This window comes from Orycteropus afer, unplaced genomic scaffold, assembly GCF_000298275.1.
Source record: "Orycteropus afer afer isolate SDZICR_OR568_19922 unplaced genomic scaffold, OryAfe1.0 scaffold00803, whole genome shotgun sequence".
NCBI classification, from domain to species: Eukaryota; Metazoa; Chordata; class Mammalia; order Tubulidentata; family Orycteropodidae; genus Orycteropus; species Orycteropus afer.
Window position 1 is genome coordinate 637,981 of NW_006922390.1, and position 22,977 is coordinate 660,957.

General features: G+C 44.7%; 1 protein-coding gene across 1 annotated transcript in view; it reads left to right on the plus strand.

The window, feature by feature from the left end:
* PEPD (peptidase D) overlaps positions 1 to 22,977 on the plus strand; it is a 210,743-nt gene that overhangs the window by 78,662 nt on the left and 109,104 nt on the right. Inside the window, exons 8-9 of the mRNA XM_007957826.2 lie at positions 13,926 to 14,001; positions 15,022 to 15,068. Coding sequence (XP_007956017.1) covers positions 13,926 to 14,001; positions 15,022 to 15,068 — 123 coding nt within the window. The remainder of the gene's footprint in view (positions 1 to 13,925; positions 14,002 to 15,021; positions 15,069 to 22,977) is intronic.

Consider the following 22,977-nt stretch of genomic DNA (forward strand, 5'->3'; position numbering starts at 1 on the left):
GGCTTCCTGGCTTTTAATCCCCTTTCTCCTGCTCTTCCCGCTTGCTACTTCGGGCGTCCCTGAGTTGTCTCTCCTCACCTGTAACCCTGGGGCTGACAATATTGAATAGGAATGGTAATAAAGGTTCCTGTTTGCAAAAGGAATGTTTTCAGTCTTTCTCCAATGACGATAATGTCAGCTGTTGGTTTTGTGTATATGCCCTTAATTATGTTGAGGAGTTTCCCTTCTATTCCCATTTTATTTAGCATTTTTATCAGGAAGAGGTGTTGGATTTTGTCAAGTACATTTTCATGTTGATTAATATGATCATGTGGTTTTTTCCCTTTGTTTTATGTATGTGGTGAATTACATTGATTGTTTTTCTAATGTTGAACCATATTTGGATAACTTGTGTGAATTCCACTTGGTCATGATGTTTAATTTTCTTGATAAGATTTTGGAATCTCTTGGCTAGGGTTTGTTGGGAATTTTTGCATATATTTTCATGTGAAATATTGTGTAGTTTCCTTTTTTTGTGCAATGTCATTGCATGGTTTTGGTATCAGAGTTGTGCTTTGCTTCATAGAACAAATTTGAGAGTGTTCCATCTTTTTCTGTGTTCTGAAATACTTTGTGTAGAATTAGTGTCAGTTCTTTGAATATCTGGTGGAATTTGTACTGAAGCTGTTTGGCCTAGGACTTGTTTTGTTGGGAGTTTTTTAATGACCTGCTCAATTTCTTCTTTTGTGATGGGTCTATTCAAACTTTTACCTCAGATTGTTGGAGTAGGTAGTGTATTTCTAGAAATTTGCCCACTTCTTCTAGGTCTTCAAATTTGAGTTGAAGTTCTTCACAGTATTATTCTGTTATCATCCTTTTTGTTTCAGTAGATTCTATTATGACATCATCAGTTTCCTTCATTATTCTTGCTATTTGCATCTTCTACTTTTCCTTTGTTAAATTTGCCAGTGGTTTGTGAGTTTTATTAATCCTTTCAAAGAACCAACTTCTAGTCTTGTTGATTCTTTCTATTGTTTTTCTGTTTCATTTATTTCTGCTCAGATCTTTATTATTTCCTTTCTTCTAGTGATTATACGCTTTTTTTTTTTTTTTTTTTTGCTGTTCTCTTTCTGATTGTTAGAGATGTTGGATTAAAGTGTTGATTTTGGTTCTTCTTTTTTGATGTATGTGCTTATTGCTATAAATTGTCCTCTGAGCACTGCTTTTGCTGTGTCCCAAAGATTTTAGTATGTTGTTGTTTTATTCTCATTTGATTCAAGGAAGTTTTTAATTTATTTTTTTTATTTCTTCTGTTATCCAGTAGTTTTTAATCAGGGCGATATTCAGTTTCCGTGTATTTGATTTTTTTTTTTCCCCTTGATCTTCGCATTGTTGATTTCTAATTTTATAGCACTGTGATCTGAGAAGATGCTTAGAATTTTGGTGTTTTATAATTTATTTAGGCTTGGTTTGTGGCCTTGGTCTATGGTCTATTCTGGAGAATGTTCCATGTGCACTGAAAAAGAATGTATATTTTACTGTTGTTGGGTGGAGTGTTCTGTTAGCTCTTCTGTGTATTTGTTGAAATTCCTTCTAGTTCTGTCCTTCATTGAAAATGATGTGTTAAAGTCTCCTCTTATTAAAGTGCATAGGTATTTATTATGATTATATCCTCTTGTCTGACCTTTTAATCATTATATAGTGTCCTTCCTTGTCTCTTATGCTGGTTTTTGCCTTAAAATCTATTTCATCAGAAATTGTTATTGCCACTCCTATTCTTTCTTGGTTGCCATTAGCTTGATAGATGTTTTTCCATCCTTTGATTTTCAGCTTAATTTTGTCTTGTGGAGAAAGGTATATCTCTTACAGACAGCATATTGATCAGTCATGTTTTATTATCTGTTCTGCTACTCCCTGTCTCTTGATTGGTGAATTTAATCTAATTAGATTCAATGTAATTATTGATAGCTATGAATTTACTACTATCATTTTCAGCAGATTTGTGCATGCGTGTGTGTGTGTGTTGATGGTTTCTTTGTTCAATAATAGTTTTCTGTGCTAAGTTAATTTTGTTCATTTTTTTAAAACTTTTTATTGTGAAAATTTGCAGAACAAGTCCATTTTCCATTCAACAATTCCACACACATTTTGTTTCATGTCATTAATTGCAGTCCCTTCAATGTAACATCACTCTTCTCACATCTTCATGTGTTTCTCATTTCCACTCTTCCTTCTTCTCTCCACTCTTCTTGCCTAACCCTTCCTGCCTTCTGAATTCTGCCCTTAGGCAGATGCTACCCTTTTGATCTCAAATGGTTGATTGTTCTAAGGAGTGTCTACCTTCCTAGATTTATTGTTTACCTTTTAGGACCTGTCTGTTGTTTATCTGAAAATTCAGCTTGTGGCAGTGAGTTCAGTTCCAGGCCATAGTCTTGGGGTTCCACCATTCTATCCAACCAGTAAACCTGGTCATTTTTATGATTTTGAGTTTTGTTCCATACTTTTCTCCCACTCTATCCAGGATTATGTTGTTGTTGTTATTTGCCATCGAGTCAGACCCAACTCATAGCGACCCCTCCCTGGGTTTCCAAGACAGTATCACTATGGAAGTAGGTTGCCCAACCTTCCTTCCGAGGAGTGGCTAGTGGGTTTGAACCGCTAGCCTCCTGGTTAGCAGTCAAGTGCCTTAGGCACTACACTACCGAAGCTCCTATCCAGGATTATAGTGTGATCCATTTCAGAGCAATTGGTAGTGGTAGCTGGTAACCATCTAGTTCTTCTGGTTTCAGGATTGTGGAGACTGAGGTTCACATGGTCCATTAGTCCTGTGGACTAATTGTTTCCTTGCTGCTTTGATTTTCTTCACTTTGCTACAACAGGGAGAGACCAATAGTTGCACCTTACCTGGCTGCTCGCAATCTTTCAAGATCCAAATTGCTACTCACCAAAGTAGGAAGTAAAACATTGTCTTTGTGGAATATATTGTGCCAATTCAACTGGATGTTCCCTGAGACTATGGTCCTGAGTCCCCAGGCCCAGCAACTCACTCCCTCAGGAGTTTTTGAGGCTAAGACATTTTCATAACTTTGCCCCCTGTATGCTCTACTAAATTCAAGGATATATTTGTAGTATATTTAAATTCATGTGTAGAACTATCCACTGTCAAACATTGTCATGTTTGTGGGTATAGTCCCATTCTCCTTCCTACACCTACCTGTTCAGTTTGCATGTCTGTTTATGTATCTGTTCATAGACTGATTATTGTTATTTGCTTCTGTTGCCTTTAATTCTTATACTCCTCCCAGCATCTTCCCTTCTTCGATCACTTTGTGCTTACCTCCTCCTTATTGTACATTGCCTTCCCCTTCACCCAAGTTAATATGTATTTACCCTCTAGTTAATGGCTTACCCTCCCTTCCCCTCCTACATCTGGTAACCATCAAAGATTATTTTTTGTGTGTGAAAACCTTTTCTTGAATTTTTACATCAGTTGTCTCCTAAAATATTTGCCCTTTTTTGATTGTCTAACTTCATACAGCATAAGGGCCTCAATGTTATGAGATGTTTCACAGATTCATCATTGTTCTTTAACATTGCATAGTATTCCATTTGTGTGTCAGTACTACATAATTGTTTATCTGTTCATCCATTTATGGGCATTTAGGTTGTTTCCATCTTTTTGCTATTGTGAATAATGCCATGATGAACATGGGTATGCATATATCTGTTTATGTCATGAGTCTTATTTCATTAGGATATATACCTAGTAGTGGGATTGCTGGATCATATGGTATTTCTATTTCCAGCTCTTTTAGGAAGCATCATTTTACAGTCCCACCAGCAATGTCTGAGGGTTTCAATCTTTCCAAACTCTCACCAACATTTGATTTTTTGAACTTTGCTATTAGTACTGGGGTGAGATGATATGTCATTGTTTTGCTTTGCATTGCTCTGACACTTGTGAGCGTTTCTTCATGTGTTTGTTGATTGCCTGAAAGTCATCTTTGGTGAAGTGTCTGTTTACATCCTCTGCCCATTTTTTAGTTGGGTTTTTTGCCTTTTTGTTGTTGAATTAACAGATTTTCTTATCATTTCCTTCATTGCTGAAGTTGTAGCATTTACTGACAATTTATGATTTTCTTCTTTTTTCTTTTGGTCAGAAGCTTTATTAATTTTCTTTGAGGTTACCCTGTAATTTACAGTTATATTCCCAAGTTTAAAGCAGTCCATTGTATCTTTTATCATCAGGACTTCTCTGCATTTGAAAGTTCTAGAACTACATTGTGTATTATCATCATTTAGAACTTTACATCTCTGGTTCCCTATTTTTCATCTTGTTGTTGTTGTTGTTTGCCATCGAGTTGGCCCCGACTCATAGCGACCCCTCCTTGGGTTTCCGAGGCAGTATCACTACGGAAGTAGGAATGCCCAACCTTCCTTCCGAGGGGTGGCATCTTGTAGGTTTATTTTATTTTTGGTCCTGATATCAGGAAGAACCATTCCCTGAATAAGGATATCATGCTTGATAAAGTAGAAGGTCAGTGAAGAAGAGGAAGATCATCAATGAGATAGAGAGACACAGTGGCTGCAGCAGTGGGCTCAATTGTGAGGATGGTACAGGACCAGGCAGTTTTTTGATCTGTTTTACGTAGGGTTGCTATGAGCTTGAACTGACTTGATAGCATCTAACAACAACAGCAACATATCTGGATCAATTCCAGGTGATGCTGCCATGTATCTTAATCCCTGATTGTTGTCTGCCATTGTTGGTTCTCTGTCCAAAGGACTCCTTTAGCATTTCTTATAAGGATGGTCTCATTTTTACAAATTCCTTTACTTTCTATTTATCTGAGGATATCCTAATTTCACCATCATTTTTGAGGGACAGTTTTGTTGGATAAAAATTCTTGGTTGGCATTTTTTTTTTCTCTTAGGCTTTTATATATGTCATCCCATTACCTTCTCACCTTCATGGTTTCTGCTGAGAAATCAAAGCTTAGTCTTACTCATCCTCCTTTGTAAGTAACTTTTTATTTTTCCTGAGCTGCTTTAAGGATTCTCTCTTTGTTTTTGGTTTTGAAAAGTTTGGTTATGATGTCTCAGTGAGTTTCTTTTGGGGTCTGTCCTGTTTGGGTTTTGTTGAGGTTCTTGGATGCATATTTTTCTCATCTTTCATGATATTAGGCAAGTTTTCTTCCAACAAATTTTCTGACTTTTTTTCTTTCTTCTTTTCATGTTCCAGAATTTTAATCACATTTAAGTTATTTTTCTTGATGGTGTCTCATATAGTTCTTAGGCTTCAGGGTTTTTTTTTGTTGTTGTTGTTGTTCCTTGTTTTGATTTTTGATCTAACAAATTAACATTAAGAGATTTGTCTTCAATGTCACCAATTTTATTTTCCATTGATTCAGTTCTACTCCTTTCCTCTTCCAGTGTGTTAGCAATTTCTGAAAATTTGGTATTAATTTTCTGGATTACTATTTGCTGTTTTTGTGTGGTTTGTAATTTTCCATTTATTTTGTCAGTTGTTTTTTTTTAATTTTTATTTTTTGAATTATTCTAGAGTTGTGTCTGTGTTTTCCTTGATTTTTTCCTGTTATTTCCTCAAATTTTCTCTCAGTCCATTGAAAATCAAAACCAAACCCACTGCTATCTACTTGATTCTGACTTATAGCCACCCTCTAGAACAGAGTAGAACTGCCCCATAGGGTTTCCAAGGCTGAAATCTTCATGAAACAAACTGCCACATCGTCCTCCTGGGGAGTGGCTGGTGGGTTCGAACTGTTGACTTTTTGATTAGCAGCCAAGTGCTTAACCACTGCACCATGAGGGCTCTTAACCACAGGTATACAGGTTAGGAAGTACAATACATATTTTGGGAGGACACAGTTTAATTCATAACACCAGGCCAAGGTGGAATCCATTTTTCTTGCCTTTTTGGGCTCAGGAATACCTGAAATAGCCTTATCAGATTCAGAGCAGCAAATTCGTCCTGGAAGTGGAGACCTGTGAAGAATGCTAGAAAGTCTTGTTTCTATAGTTTAACAAGTTTCTAGTCCTTGTGATCATGGAGATAACTGGTCCAGGCTGGGAAGCATCCATCTCCGCTTGGTGCTTGGGCGAGACTTCAGGTCCAGTGTCATCTGTGGATAATTGGCTAAGGTAATACACAGTGTACATCTATTTCAGGGCCTTTAAAACTTAGATTAAAATGGGGCAGGCCAAAGCCCAGCCAGGCCAGCTTCATTGGAGATCTGCCTTTGTGGATAATGTGCCCTGCTTAGGTTTGATTTCTTAAAATGTGACTAGAAAAACAAGTTCTGGGTAAACCAGCTAGAGGCCTAGATCCTTACCTTTCCCAAAGTAAAATTAGAAAAGAGAGCAGGACTCTGTGCCCCAATTGCTGAAAATGCTTATGGTCTCTGATGGGAAGAGAACAAGATTTGAGATCAAAGTCTTCCTTCTCCTTGGACTGATGACATTAGTTTCCCAGCTTCAGCTACAAAAAGGAAGGTGTTCAAGCTGCAGGGAGGAGGCTGGATAGAGAGTTTGATTGTAGGCTCTGAGCCAACTCCTGGGGACTCCAGATCTCAGGCTGCCTTTTCCTACCTATGTGGCTGTGAGTAAGGCTGTGGTAGTTGGGGTTGGCTGCTCAGGCATGGAGAGGGATGGACTGTACCCCCTTTACTGCTCTGAGAAGGCCATATAGAGCAACACTCTACACTGACTGGGTGAGCTCCCCTAAGGTGGGGTGGGATGTGGGGTTAGATGGGGTGGAGTGGAGGGTGGCTTCTTTTTCTTTTTGAAATGAGAGCATTAGCTCTTTTTGGAAATAAACTGTTTTTCAGCTTTGGTCCAATACCCAGGTATTTATTACTAATGACTACTATGTGTCTGCTCTGGGCCAGGCACTGTGCTGGCACTAGGACATGCCCTCCAAGGCTCTAGCATTTTCGGGGAAATGTAAATAAGACATTACAAGTGTAATTCTTACCAAGGATTCATATGGACTTCCCAAGGAGTAGAGAGAGGGGATTTAGCCCATAGCATGATGGGGAGTGAAGGCAATGCCTCCCTTCACCTTGAGAAAGGGAAACTTCTCCAGAAAGACTGGAATTGGAGGATGCAGAGTCAGGTGAAAGGTCAGGAGCAAGTTCCTGGCAGAGTTTGATGCTGGAAGAGAGTGGCGGTGAGTGCAGCAGAGTCAGGCAGCAGCTTGCACTTGGAGAGTCTCATGGGTCATTTGTTGTTGTTAGGAACCATTGAGTTGGCCCAGTTCATGTCATAGTAGAAGGGAACACTGCCCAGTCCTGTGCCATCCCCATGATGCTTGCAGATCAGACCATTATGATCCCTAGGGTTTTCAGTGGCTGCTTTTCAGAAGTAGATCACCACGTCTTTCTTCCTAGTCTGTCTTAGTCTGGAAGCTCTACTGAAACCTGTTCAACTTCATAGCAACACACAAGTCTCCACTGATAGATGGTGGTACTTATGCATGAGGTGCATTAGCTGGGAATCCATCCTGGATCTCCCACATGGAAGGTGAGAATTCTACCATTGAACCACTATTGCCCTCCATTAGTCGTGGTGCAGAGTTTTCAGTTTATCCTAAGGAAACCTAGAAGCCACTGAAAGGTTTTAAGCATGAGCAGATTTACATTTACTAAAGATCCCCAACTGTTGCCAGGAGGCAGAACTGCGGCCTTGAGGCCAGTGAAAGGTAGAGAGGTTGTCCAAGCTGGAGAAAATGGCATCTGGGGTGGCCATGGTGGGCGTGGAGGGAGAAATGAGGAAGTCAAAAGGAGATTGGGGAGGTAGAATAGTAACTCTTGGCCATTGGCTGGATGTGGGGAGTGAAGGATGGATGACAGAGAAGAAGTGTCTAGGGTGATGTCCAGGTCTCTGTTTTAAGCAGCAGGGGATGGGGTGCAGTAGGGGTTGCTGTCAGTCTGAGCTTGAGGTGCCTGGGGAACCTCCAGAACTGGAATCAGAAGGGGAGGAAGGGAGGACCTGTCAGGGGAGACTGAGAAGGAACAGCTGGAGAGGGCGGGAGAAAACCAGCTAAGCATGTGACAGGTGGGCTGTGAGGAAGTTTCTAGGAGGAAGCAGGGGTCTCTGGAGGTGCAGGAATGCCTGCTGGGGTTGACAGCCTGGGGGAGGTGAACATGATGAGAGGAGGGCAAGGCTGAAGTGAGAAGAGGGGAGAGTGGAAGGTGAGCAAATGGAGAGGCAATTTGAAATGAAAAGTAAAAGCTTCTCTACCCTCTGCACCCCAAGATGAGGACCATTAATGATCTCCTTTCAGGAAGTGTGGCTATGAAGTGAGGCAAAAAGCATTGCTGGATGAGGAGGAGGAGGTGAGAAGAAAGAATTTTATTTGTAAGAGGAGCCTATTTTCCAGGGGGAAGGTGTGTGGAGGAAGCTGGGCGTTGGGATCCCAAGCCCAGGTGTGTGTGTGTGTCTGAGCCTCAGTGCAGGAAGAGCACCCTTTTTACTTGTGAGGGGAAGGAGGACAGACTGGATGAGGGATTGGGATGTAGAGGATGAGAAGCAAGAGTGTGCCCATCTGATGACGTCTGTGCTCTCTGTGAAATGGATGAGTTCATTTGTCTCCTGGGAGTGAGCAGTCAGAGAGAGGAGGTATCTAGATTGGAGAGGGTGAAAATCTTAGGAAGGTGGAAAAAGTGTAATGTAGCCCTTATACGTGCTTCCCTGAGACTCCTGGCAGAACTGTGGACTGTGCAGAGACCCTGGCCAAACTGGTGACTAGGAGCTTTCTGTGCCCATTCACCCAGCTGTGTGATTTTCCCCAGCAGCACTCACCAATCTGGGAATAGGCTCAGAGCAGCAGGCAGGGGCTCTGTTCCCCACATAGGGTTTGATGAAGCACATGTGGACAGACGGGGACTAGACTGAGAAAATCTAAAATGTTGGCACAGGTGATATATAGAGAGATGGACTTAGGGATCTCAGCTGGAAAGAGAGGCAAAGGGAAGATACTGCTCGGGAGTAAGAGGAGGGCTCAGAGGGCTGGGGTTGGGCGCAGGAGTGTGCCGATTGTGTACTCAGTCTGGGCCTGGTTCCCCCCATAGGTGTCACTCTTTGGTTATCACTGCATTCAAGACTAGAGGGGCCAGCTCCCTGATGCCCAGTTCTTCAGGCTTCAGTTCCACAGAGGGCAGCAGTGGGGATGGATACACAAGCAGGCAAGCACACTGCCTTTGGATCAGACCCGACTCAGCGACCCCTCCTTGGGTTTCTGAGGCGATATCACTACGGAAGTAGATTGCCCAACCTTCCTTCCGAGGAGTGGCTAGTGGGTTTGAACCACCAGGCTTCTGATTAGAAGTCAAATGCCGTAGGCACAAGCAACCACTAAGTTATCCCGTGAGTGCATTTGGGCCTCAGAATAACTGAGCCCCACCAAAGGGAGCTCTGGTAGCATAGTGCCAGAAGGCTGATGGTTCAAACCCACCAGCCACTCCTTGGAGGGATGGTTGGGCAATCTACTTCCGTAGTGATACTGCCTCAGAAACCCAAGGAAGGGTCGCTATGAGTCGGGTTCAACCCAACGGCACATAACAAGAACCACAATAACCAAAGGCTATAGATTCTCACCCTCCAGAGAACAGGGACTGCTCACAGTGAGGCAGGGTATCATTCCACCTTGACGTGGACTCAGAGGGCACCTTTTTGATGATAAACAGCAAACTGTTAGGCTTCAGTGTCTGCTTCCTCAAGAGAGAAAGGGCTTTGATTTACAAAAGAATCTCACTGGGCTTGTGGGCTTGTGGGCTTGTGTTTTACAGTCTTAGGAAAGATGGCATCACTGGGCCTCAAGATGCCCTTCTCCATTTCCCAGCCACAAATGACTGGCCATTTTAGCTACGTGGTATCAGGGAGATGGTATGAGTCGGTGGCTGGCTGGGCCGTTTCTGTGGAAGTATGCGAGGACTCACTGCCACTGAAGGAGGTAGGGGAGCAATCCAAGCCCAACTCCTCTGAGCCCCTGTGCAGTCCTGCCATTCCCTGTTCCACACCTCATCCATGTGGGGCCTGCCTCAGTCCTCAGTCTCTCTGTTCTGCCCAGCAAGGTTCCTCAGAGTGGGCCCCCTGAGTGGGTTGAGGAGGATAGACAATGGGTGGATGGGCCTCTAGGGAGAATGAGGGGCACCCCCTACTCTCACTCTGGACAGAGGGCTGGGCACTGATCTACCGTTGTCAGACACTCCAGCTTTGCAGGTCCTAAAGGTCTTGAGCGTGTTCCCTTTGTGAGAAGGAAAAATAGTCACATGGGAGCTTTAGTAAAGGACTGGGTCACCTTTAGAAAAGGGATCAAAGCTGGCCATTGAGATGCCCTGAGGATACTTTCTGTTTGCAGAAGCTGTGGCTTCACTGAGAGGGAGATGGCTGGCACGATCTTTTGCCCTTTCTCCAGGTCTCACTGTTAACAACCTTCCCCACCGAGCCACCATCCCCAAATGAAACTGGTCCCTTCCCATCACTCCTCTCCATAGCAGCCTCCACTCTTTCTCCATTTCATCCCTTCTCCCATTTTGTAATTGTGTATTTTGTGTAATATTTATCTCTCATTAGTCTGAGCTCCATGAGGGAGGGGAGTGTATCCTTGTTGTACTCCACCATATACCTGCTAAGTCAGGTTGGCTAAATCAGATTGGCACTTATTTTTAATAGTAATGTGAAATGAATGAATGGATATTTGCCTTGTTTTTGGAAGTTTTATCCAAGTAATATGTGCACTGGGTTGAAAATAGTGGAGTCTACTAGTACAGACCAGTACAGTTAAAAAGAACAACTGACACCTGCCCATGTTTCTCTAACGCCTCTCCCACAGGCAAAGACTTTTGACCATTTCGGCCCCCCCACCAAGCCCAGCTTTTGCTAGCTGCATCATTGTGGTTAGTTCTTTTATTGGTTACATGTGCCCTCTTACCATGCAATTAATCCTCCCTTATTTCTTGCTCTGTGAACTTCCTGTACTGTTTTGTTTTTCTGCTGTGTAAGCTGAGGCTTCATGGCCCTGTCATACATACATACATACATACATACATATATGGAGCTCTGGTGGCATGGTGGCTAAGGCGTTTGACTGCTAACCAGAAAGTTGGTGGTTCAAACTCACCAACAGCTCTGCAGAAGGAAGACTGGACAATCTGCTTCTGTAAAGATTTACCCCTCAGAAACCCAGTGGGGTCACTATGAGTTGGAATTTCTATTTACCTTTTTTTTCTTTTATTGAGAGAGAAAAAAATATATATAACTTGTTCATATTCCCAGGCGGTCTAAGAGTTTTGAGCTTCTTATTGACTCTGTCTATGGAGATGAATGTGCCACTCTTCTTGTGGACATTCTTAGCTTCACATACTTCAAGCTCTGATTTCTACAGATTGCTTTCTAGATTTGCTGCCCAGCAAGTCTTTTAATGATACTTTTGGATAATTCTACCTTTTTAAAAAATATCCCATTATTTCCTCTTTACTGGTTTATAAGCTCTTTTTTTCCCCCCTCTGAAATACATTAAGTATTTCTCCAGAAAGGCTATATGGGCAGTTAGCTTTTTGAGGTTTTGATTGTCTGAAAAAGGCCATTTTCTCTTTATATTTAAGAGTTTTGTCCTGTTATAGAGTTCTATATTCAGAAATAACCAATTTGCTTAGAGGGTGAGGAAAAAGGAAAAGTGGGTTGTGAAACCTTTGACAAGTTATTCTATCTAAGCTTCAGTTTCCTCATCTGTAAAATGAGAATGACAATACCTGTTTGAGGGTGGGCTTCCTGGGAAGCTGACTCTGAGACTCTTAGATTAGTGGGCAGGAAACATATTGAGCAATGCTCGTGGAATCAATGACTTGACAGCACCTTACAACAACAACAATAGGGGAGGGAAGGCACAGGATTGGGCTGGGGGAGAAGCTGGGTTGCAGTGCAGTCACAGGAGGCCTCAGCTGACCCCATGTGGATCTCTGGACAGGAATGGGCCTGCAGAGGTGTCTCCATCTGAAGCCAGGGAGCTGGACCTGTGTACCCTCTATTGTATCAGGAGACTAGTGGGGGTATGGCCTTGGAAGAAGTGACCCTCTTCATCTGAGGGCATTTGTAGAGACGACTTGTTGGCTGCCAGCTCTCCTGCTAGGGGTGAGTGGGTGGTTGGGCATCTGTCCTCCACTACCTCTTACAGAACGGCATGGAATTCTAGTTGCCATCAAGTCAGTTCCAAATCATGGTGACCCCATGTGTGTCAGAGTAGAACTGTGCTCATAGAGTTGTCAGTGGCTGACTTTTCTGAAATACATTGTTCCACAGTGCCTCTGGGCGGACTCCAACGTCCAACTTTTTGGTTCACAGCCAAGCACATTAACCATTTGCACAACCCAAGGACTTACTAGCCTGGAATAGGCCCTCAATAAATGACAATTCAAAAAGAAAGGAGGTTGCATTTGTTTTCTGAGCTTTGTCTAACTTTGTGAGTCTACTAAAATACTAGGAAATACTATCTTTTGATAAGAATCAAGATAACTTACCTAAGGAGGGTGGCGGGTCCTGTCTGGCTTCAGGGTGGATAGAGTATATGAGGCAGCATCTATAGGCTTTGAGTGTGTGGAGTGTATCTAACAGACACTCAGAAGGAAGGTTGGGCAATCTACTTCCGTAGTGATACCACCTCGGAAACCCAAGGAGGGGTTGCTATGAGTCGGATCCGACTCGGTGACAAACACAACAACAACAACATATACAGCACTGATGTGCCAGGCTCTGTTCTTGGTGCTTTGAAAATGTTAACTCTCTTAATTCTCACAACAATTTTCTGATGAGGAAAATACTGTTATTATCTCCGTTTTACAGTTGAGGAAACTGAGACACAGGATAAGGGTCCTGCTTAAGGCAGCGCAACTGGATAGAGGTAAGATTGTAGCCCAGGGTCTTTCTTCTGAGCCCATACTTGAAATGACTGGTACGGCTGCCATTAAAAAGCCTGTGGACCTGGAGTTATTTATTTGAAATGGATGGTGGTAGAAAACTAATATTTACTTAACTCCTCTGTGTGAGTCTTCCTTTGGAATGGACTTAATGGCAAGGACCAGAAACCTAAGCAAAGGTGGGCAAATTAACTTGAGTTTATTGTGAAGATCCTGGAAATCCCTGGGAGTCCCGTTGCAGGGGACATAGATGAGTCTTTCAGGGACAGCAGGATCTCCTGATTGTATCTTCCCACACTACCTACAGTCTTCACCCCCCGCATCACTGCTTCTCTTTTCTTGTCTGTTCCTAGTCTCCTGCTTCTCTCTGCAGACCAGCTTGTTCCACATTGGTACCTGCATGCCTGTGGCTAGAAACGGGCACTAGCCTGCTACCTTTGTCCCCCACTCATCTCAGGCCTGGAGTAACATGGTGTTCTTGGGCTACTCGGTGGGCAGATGTGTGGGGCCAGGGAGGAAAGAAAAGGCCTTTTTAGGCAACTGGGAAGGGCCCTGGAAGTCAGCACACTTAAGATTAAAGTCCAGTAGCCTTGCTGTGTAGATTTTATTCCCACTTGAGGGATGAGGAAACTGAGTCTCAATGAGGAGGGAGTGTTTGCCTATAGGGGTGGGGCTTTACCACCATCTAAGCAGCTTCCAGATCTTGTAACAAAACAACTTGCGTGCCCATGGCATGTGTTAGGTCAGGACAGGCTGTAGTGCTGCCAGCATTCGGTGTTTTCCTCTGGATCACTTAGTGCAGCTCTCACTCCCTGCCCCCACCCCCATGCCCGGACAGCCCACCTGCACGTAGCTGGTCAGTGTCTGGCTTGTCCAGCCACAGGCAGGCCTAGCATTGGTGCTCCTTCTTGAGCTGTGCAGGGTGTGGGAGCCCAGAGATGTCCCTGAAGGGGTCCAGCAGCCCCTGCTGCACGCTGCTAATTTGCTCTTTTGTTTTTCTCCTTTCTGAAGCCGAGTTTTTAAGACGGACATGGAACTGGAAGTTCTGCGCTACACCAATAAGATTTCCAGTGAGGCCCACCGAGAGGTAAGTCAGGCACTGGCCTCACCCATAGCTTCTTGGACGTTATGGTCCAGCTGGATTTGGCAAATAACACTGCTTTGTGTGGGGCAACAGGGCAGCATCAAGGTGGACAGGTGTGAGGCAGGCCTTAGTCCTCGAGGTCTTTGTGAGCAGGCAGGAGGTCTCACTTCAGAAAGAGGCATAGTCATGAATCTTTTCTGTGTAGCGCAGTAGGGGAAGGGACAGGAGAGCTTCAGCCCCAGCTGTACATGGGGTGTTTTAAGGTGAAGAAATGAGAGGCCTACTACACAGTAGTAGTGGGTACAATGCCCTTGGGGCATTTCCCAACAAAATGTCCCAACTTCCAGGAGGGAATTGCTCTCCTTCCTGGCATCCCGGAAGTTCCCACCTTATTTTAAATACTCTTTTGCCCATAACCATGATTCATACCCATTTATTATTGTCTTCTGTTTTTCAAAAATGTCTTCACATTGCACTTCCCCAAACCTTCCTTCTGTACCAGGGGAGTGAGACCAAATAAGGAAGTGCATTTCTTGGAAGACATTCAGGAGGACTGGGTAACCTAGTGTGCCTCCTTAGTGACAGTGGCAGCTTGTATTAGGAAGCAGACAAGGGCAATTTACAGGGAACAGAATCTCTTGTACAAGTTAATTTTCCCTGTGTTTTATCAAAGTTAAAGGAAAACCTTTTTAGTGACAAACATTTTAGCTCTCTTAGCATTAAACATTCACCAAACCTGTCTTTGTTAAATCTTTATGTGTGATTGTCCTCAGCTGCCTCTGAGCCAATGCTGGTGCTCCCTTGTTCATCACACTTAGAATGGACGTGCTCCGTGGTGGTTTAAATAAACTGTGAGTTCGGAGCCTTAAAAAAACTTCTGATTTGTCACATTTCTGCACCACTGTGTGTGCATATCAATTTTTTTTACAAGAGGTTCTTTTGAAAAAGTGCTATACATTATTTATAAGGCGATGTTACTTATCTCCTTAATACAAATCTCTTCGCTTAATATCCATCCTCCAGGTAATGAAGGCTGTAAAAGTGGGAATGAAAGAATATGAGATGGAAAGGTAAGCTCCTGTGTTCCTCTGGGTAAAGATTAAAATGTAAAAAACAGTAATTTATGTTCCCTGAGCAAGTAACAGATGGGGCGCTGCAGCACCACACAGATTGAGTGGGGATTATGAGCAGGGCTTCAAGATCATGAGGGAAGATTATTTTTCTTCTGACTGTGGCCACCTCCCTGGCTCTTGGTAGAGTGTTTGATGGTAATGGTCTTTGATTACTTTTTAGTGTGGTTTAGCGGCCCATCATTCCATCCTTGGACTTTGTTCCTGTAATTTGCAGAAATCTTTACCAAATAGCTGCTGTTGTGACTCTGAAAGCCACTAGTAAAATAGCTTGCCATTTTTATGTGTAAACACTGCCTTTATGTGTGCTGTGCTTGGATGACTGGGTCGCAGGATGGTTAAGTGGCTCATAAAGTGCTGTGGAGAGCTCCATTGGCCTTTGTCTCCATTTAGGCCTGCAGTGAGCCATGGTGAGTGGGGCCTGTCCCACTCCTTAGCCCTGCTCTAGGGCCTTGAATCAGCATGCCACAGCCTATGATGTGAGGAAGCCATTGGGTTAGACCTCAACTACTCCAGTAGCTCTTCTTGTACCTCTCCCGTGAGTGCACCATCTGAAAGCTTCCGGGGAGGAGGTGCTGAAGAGGCTGCCATTTCTACCCCCTTTTTAAACGATCTTTCTTTCATGGCCTTACAAGAACTGGGTGGCTATTGCTTCTCACTAACTCTGAGGGCCCAATCCACCCTGGAAGCTCTCAGGTGGCCCTCAGAGCCGTACTGTCTGGAATACTGCTCTGGGTATCTGAGATGCTGTTTTGCATCTCCCTGCTAGCCTTTGTGGCTTGCTATCCTGCCTACTGTGGGGTGGAGGGGCAAGATGCAGGGGTCCACAATGGGCAGCGTAGGCAACCATAGGCATCTTTTAAAAAGTCTAATGCTGAAAAGTGTTCTGAATGGTGAACCTCCATCTTTCTCTCCTTGGATGCTGAGCACTAAGATGTTAAATTGCCTTGAAGACCCCTGGGTGCTGTGGCATCCCTGGAAGGGGTATTAATGAGCACTTCATAGAGGACTAAGCTCTGTCGCAGCCCCATGCCCGTTATGGCTCCAAGGAAGCAAGGGCAAGGTGACCAGATCTGTCCCAGCTGTTCCTTTCCACCATGTGGTCTCCGGCTACAATGCAGGGTCTGTGGTCTGGTATTCCCAGGGTCTCTGGCCCCCTAAGGGTCTGGGATGTGGAGAGTTCATTGGGACATCGGGCCCCTCAAACTGGCACTGCCCCAGAAACCTGTCCACAATTGAGTTCACCTTTATGATCCATAGCTGATGCCACAAATAAATATAACCAAATATTGTAGTAGAAATAGCTTGTCCCAGCATGAAGCCCTGTCACACACTAAACACTGGCAGTCTGTGCCCTAAACTTTAGGAGTCCAGCTCTGAAGGGAGCTCCTAGAAGGGACCCTGAACTGCCCTCCTGCCCAGTATCCCAGTGCTCCAACTCAGCCGCAGCCAGCCCCTTACTTGCAGAAGTCTGTCTGGGAGTAGGTCCTGTGCGTGAGCTCTCGGTCAGGGCTGGGGGGCCCTTGGAACACTACCCCCCCTACCCTCACACCTTACTTCCTTATAATGTAGGTCTTTGTTTTCCTTTTAATGGGATATTTCAAATTTCTACAAAAATAGACTAAATGAACCCCTAATTTCCCATCAGGATTTTTTGGTTTCTGAGTTTTTAGTTATTTTGCTTGAATGTTTGAACCGACCTCAGACACCATGCCATTTCACCTGCAAATACTTCAGTAGATATCTCAGTTGGTCAGGGTATTTCTTCTTCCTTTACAAAGCCATCATATATCTTATTTAACAAATTAACCAGAATTTCTTAATATTATCACTATCTGGTCCATACTGGTCTAACACTGTTTATTTGGAATTGGTTTATTTTTGAATCAGGATCCAAAGTCTGCACATTGCATTTGGCTGTTGTTGGAGAGGGGCTCTTTTGTTAAGCTGAGCCCTGGGGAGATCTTGGCCTCGAGTGCAAACTGCTCAAACCCCCACTCCATCGCCCACCCCCAGATTCCTTCTTGGCTCCTCTGCTGCCGCCTCTGTGAGGTTCAGGGATGGCTCTGAGAAAGGGACCTAAGCTAGAGGCTGGAGCAGAGAGCTCAGTGAACCGGTGGCCAGAAGCAGCTGCAGGAGCGTGCTGAGTGGCATTTATTCAGGGCCAACTGCCAAGTGTGCTCAGTGTTGTGCACCTACTATGTGCTGGGCCCACCCTGTGGCTAGGCATAGGATCTATAGAAGGGAAGCTGTCAGAGCTCTGCGTCTCTGAGAGCTCCAAACAGGGTCAGTCCTGGGATGGGGTGGGATAGGGCTGTTCCAGGGAAAGGCTCATCTGAGTCAGAGGTGAAGAGAACAAACACCACAGGAAAGATAGGTGGGTCACGTGACCTTTGGGGGCAGAGGGTATCACTGCTCCAGAGATGGAGAGAAGATGATTGACTGGGGAAGTAGGTGGCATCTTAGGGTACATCTAGCAGATTTGAGGAGTGCACCCTTCCTGTGGGCCCCTGGGGGCGTCTGCAGCCATGTGGTGGGCTGGCTCTTTCTCTCTTGGGCTCCCATGCTTCTCTGTTGCTGCCTGGATCACTCTGTGACTGTTTCCTGGCTGCTGGCCTGTGTGCTTGGGAGCCAGAGGCTTCTTGGGGGCCTTGGCTCATTTATTTGTCATGTCTGAGCCACAGCTGGTGTCAGGAAATATGTGTGGGTTGGTGTTCTGGTTACCTAGTACTGTTCTGACAAGAATGTACCACAAATGGGATGCTTGAACAAACAGGAGTTTATTCTCTTACAGTTTGGAGGCTTTAAGTCCAATTTCAAAGTGCCAGGCTCTAGGGCTGGGTGAAAGCCCCTCAACCTTGGGCTTCACCTGTGCCTCCGGCTCCTGGCCCATTGGAGCTAGAGGCTTTTCTTCACTCAGACAGCTGCTGGCTGCTGAGACTGACAAGGCCAAGGTTGAAAAGTAAAAAGGCACAGTGCCGATGTTACCAAACCACACGGCAGGCCATTAATTCAAGTCCATTGAAAGTCCCAACATTGGCAGGCTGCTGAACAATGACACAGCTACATGCAGGGTTCAAGTGTGCCATAAGCTAGAGACTGTTCCCCGAGGTTTCTCCTTATATACAGGAAGCAGACCACATCCCTAAGGCAGCTACTCAGCTGCTCACAGTAGAGTCTACCATGGAGTTGATTACCAGTCTCACTATGGGGAACACTACATTCAGCTGCCCAGCCACTCACCCAGGCCCAGCCAAGCTGACAAACAAACTTAACTACCACAGTTGGTTAGATGGATAGATGGAGAAAGAAGAAAAGTCCTGAGCTCCTTTTCTGCCATCCTTGATGGCACCGTCTACTTTAGAATTCTTTTCTCAACTAGTTGCGGGATGTAAAATCTCTTCTAAGGCAGATGTTATGGGTTGACCAGCGGTGTGGCCCTTTTAATACAGGCCTTTGCTGATGCCCAGGAAGGTCAGGAGTGGCCAGACTGCTATGCCTGCTGACTCACTGGGTTAAAAGAAAATGCGCTGCCCTTTGTGCACATGCCCGTTGCACCCTGCAAGTACAGTGAGTGCTCCTAAGAGCTGCTGGGCATCTGTCAGGGATTCCTGCATGTGGGGACTGGAAGCAGAGTGGGTGGATGGGGGTGACAGTGCTGATTGTCCTGAAGGAAGCTAACCCCTAGACAGTTGTGCTGAGGCTTGAGTTAGTCCACTTACAGACTCAAGGTTAAAAAGAGTAAGTGAGCTGATAGCATTTATAAAAGCATCCTTTCCTTTGTGCTGAGCCTGTGAGCATAGCTTCAGAGGAAATGAAAATCATTTTCCGCAATTGAGATGTAGTAAATTGTGTTAAGCCAATAAGACATTAATGTTTGGGTAAATCTGACTTTAACAGTATTTGGCTGCAGGTCCAATCAGGCAGTCCATTTTACCACCTCATATTATTTAATGTTAGTGACATAACCAGCTTGTAGCTTGGCTGGCATGGGGTTGGCAGCTGAATCAATTACCTGCAAACACTAATTTAGAGCATGCTCAATTGGCTGTATAAGCAGGTCCCGGTTCACATTTGGCACATGGAGATTAATAACTTGATGTTTTTGACAGCCTGGGACCTTAATTGAAATTACTTTCTCTTTCTCTTCAAGCTGTGAGTGGAGCATTTTGACCCTTTCAGGAACAGCTTCCATGGGGATATGGGAGTCATTTAAAAGACAAGGGTTCTGCGAGTTGTAGTAGGGGATGCATAGCCTTGCCACCCTCTCCTGGCTGGGTTCCTTGGCACACACTCCTGACTGTGTCTGGAGACCCTTGGCAAGGCCTGGATTTTTTTTTCTGTGCCCTTCCGTCACAGGCAGCAGTCCACATTAATAGCCGCCAATTTCTTTAGTTTTGTTCCTTTGTCCTGCCCTTTGGCTATATGGAGTGAGACACTATTCTGGGTGTTAAATGTGCCCATTGCATGCAGATTGAGTTGAGGGGCACAGCCTGAGGACTGTCCCCCTAGGGCTGCAGAGAAGTGGAGTCCTCCTCCCCACCGCAGATCCTGCATCCAAGCCACAGGATGCTGGGTCAGGTGGTTGATGATTCAGTGTTCCCACCTCAGGGAGCCAGTTGTAAAATCCTTGCCCTGTTCTTGTTAAACAAGGCCAGATTGTTTTCTTCTTAGGATTAGAAAATTTAACCCCAGTAAATAGGAAGGATGATTGGAAGGTGGGAGAGTTTATAGGGAACCCTACAACCCTGTTAAGTTATGGCGGTGAGGGTGGCTACAGAAAGCATGGGCAGCTGTAGCAGGCAGACTGCTTTCCACGGCCTTGCCTCCCCTGCCTCACCCTTCACAGCTGACCTCTGAGCTCATCCCTTACTCTGTGCGGTGCCAGCCTTCCTGCTGCTGATGCAGGAACTGTCATCTCCGCCAGAGCTGGATTTCCAGCTCTCCAGAGGCCACTGAGCCTTATCAGATTAGTGCCCTTGTCTTTTCATCTTCCTGTCCTTCGCAGCACACTGAAACCACTGAGGAAGCTCACTCAGATGCCTGTGCTTCTGTGCCCTTCTCCCATGCCAGGTCTCGCCCAGAGACTGACTCGGCCTGGGCTTGGTGGTCAGAGATGGCCTGATACGTCTCTGGCCAGGGTTGGGACCCTTGTAGGTCAGGCAGAGGATCTGGTTTTCACAGGCATGGAAGTCACCTCAGAGGTCTCCATTTCCCTCCTCCTTGGATGGTCTAAAAATGTAGTTACCTGGGAGGGATTTGGTCTAGGTTAGCATTCATAGGTCCAATCAGGCAGTCCATTTTACCACCTCATATGATTTATGTTAGTGACATAACCAGCTTGTAGCTTGGCTGGCATGGGGTTGGCAGCTGAATCAATTACCTGCAAACACTAATTTGCTGACTGGCAAGCCTGAGCGTCAGTGTGGCAGCTCTCCACTTACCAGTTCCTGTGAAGGGTACTGGAGTTTTGTTTGTGGCCCTTGGGACAGGTCTGGAGCCAGTCAGCCTCTGAGACCCGAGCCTCTGGGTAAGAATGGATGTGAAGCTGTCCTTTTTTGGCCCTAGTCTCTGTGGGCAACGCCCAGGACCCTCTGCAGCAGACACATCCTTTTTCATTAGCCATGTTGAGGAATGAGAGCTGTGCCGGAAAAGATGGCCAGCAGAGACCCTGTGTCTGGGTTTGGGGAACCTTGTGTTGTGATGCAGATGTGGGTGGCCTGATGTCAGTTTCCTGCCAGCACTGTTTAGCTATTGGAAATGGGCCATGGCCTACCATAGGAGGAGTTAAGAAACTCCCCTTATAGCCCTTAGCAGGGCAATTCATGGGTTCTGCATCCTGGCTGGCCACACCTCAGTGCATTTGAGCCCAGCTTTTTCCAAGAGCCAAGGCTGTCTTGGGTGGAGAATTCCAAGGAGTTCACAGTGTGCATTATCCCATCCTGAGCCAGTTCATGTTGAGCAGGGCAGGTCCCACATGCCCTTTGTCATCTATCTTGCTCTACCGACACCACCTGACACCAGAGGGGCATCATGCTGTGAGGAGTAACTCTCCATAAGGCTCAGTAGAGCCAGGTGGCTGGGAGGGTAGCCTGGGCCCCTTGGGGTAGAGAGGCTGTAGGACTCTGGTGTAAAGCAGGGATAGCTCATTTTGCCTCTAACAGTAACTGACAAATGGATACATTTGAGACACAAACCAGCTTGATAGCCAGCCAATAAAGCTAGACAGAGTCTCAGAGAAAAGTTAACTGTACAGCCTGTTGAGGCAGCCCTAATTAGAAATTTTTGAGGAAAAAGAAATATTTTCTTCTCAAATGCCAGGGGAATGGCCCCTTGGGAATCACATTAAATAATAGTGGTGCTATCAGGCATTTATGTATTTCTGTACTGTGCCACTGTTAAACCTGATACTGACTGTTGATTGAGATAGTTCTCATCTGTTTAAGAATATTTATCACCAGTTTAAGTAATGCTTTCTTCCTTGTTTACTGGGAGATTTTATCAGCAAAGAATGTTAAATTTTATCAGCTCCTTTTTTTGCATCTCCCTTGGTCTTTTGTGTGTGTGTTTTAAACAATGAACTTTTTTTTTTAAAAAAAAAAAAACTTTTTATTGTGATGTGAGCGAAAGTTTAGTGAACAAGTTGATTTTTCTTTCAACAGTCCACACACATTTTGTTTCGTGACATTGATTGCAATCCCTGTAATGTAGCAGTACTTGTCCCACTTCTCCGTGTGTTTCCTATTTCCCTTTGTCCTTCTTTACTATCCTTTTCTGCCTTCTGAGCTTGATCTCTGGGCAAAAGCTGTTTTTGTGATCAGTGTAGCCCGTTGTTCTGAGGAGTGCATACCCCTCTAGTGTTATTGTTCACCTTATAGCCCTGTCTATTGTTTGACTGGCAGTTGAGTCACAGGGGTGAGTTTAGTCCAGGCTTGAAGGGTGACTTGAGAGCCATAGTCTTCGGGGTTCCACCAGTCTCTGTGAGACCAGTAAGGCTATGTTTGAGGTGGGTTTTTTTTTTAAATGATTTTGAGTTTTGTTCCACATTTTTCTCCCATTCTCTCCAGGACCTTCTATTGTGATCACTTTCACAGCGATTAGCAGTGGTAGCCAGGCACCATCTAGTTCTGATTTCAGGGTCAAGGAGACTGAGGTCCACGTGGTCCACTAGTCCTTTGGACTATTTGTTTCCTTGTGTCTTTAATTCTCTTCACTCTCCTTTGCCTCAGCTGGAAAGAGACCAATACTTGCACCTAAGATGACTGCTTACTTGTTTTTAACACCACAATCACTGATTAATCACTACAGTAGAATGTGGAACATTGTCATTGTAAACTATATTATGCTGATTGAGTTAGCTGGCCCCCCAAACTGTGGTCCTAAGCCCCCAAGCCCAATGACTTATTACCTCAAAGTGTTTGGCTATGGCTAAGAAGTTTTCATGACTTATCCCCTGCTTGTTCTACTATACACATGGATATATCTACAGCACATACAAATGCATACGAAGAAATATCCTCTGCCAAACCTATATATGGTTGCGAATGTAGTCCTGTTCACCTCCCCATACCTGTTAAGCTTGCCTGTCTGCCTGACTATCCCATTTTTAGGTTGTTGTTTGTTATTACTGATATTGCATGATTGGGTATGTAATAGTATTTACTTTTGTTGTCTGTAACTCACATCATATCAAGGATACATACGCTCAACCTTATGTGTTACTGATAATGTTGACCTTGACCACCTGGCTAAGATGGTGTTGTTAGGTTCATCCACTTTAAAGTTTTTCTTTTCTTGCCCTTTCCATACTGTACTCTTTGGAAGGAAGTCCTGTGCTCAGGCCACCTTT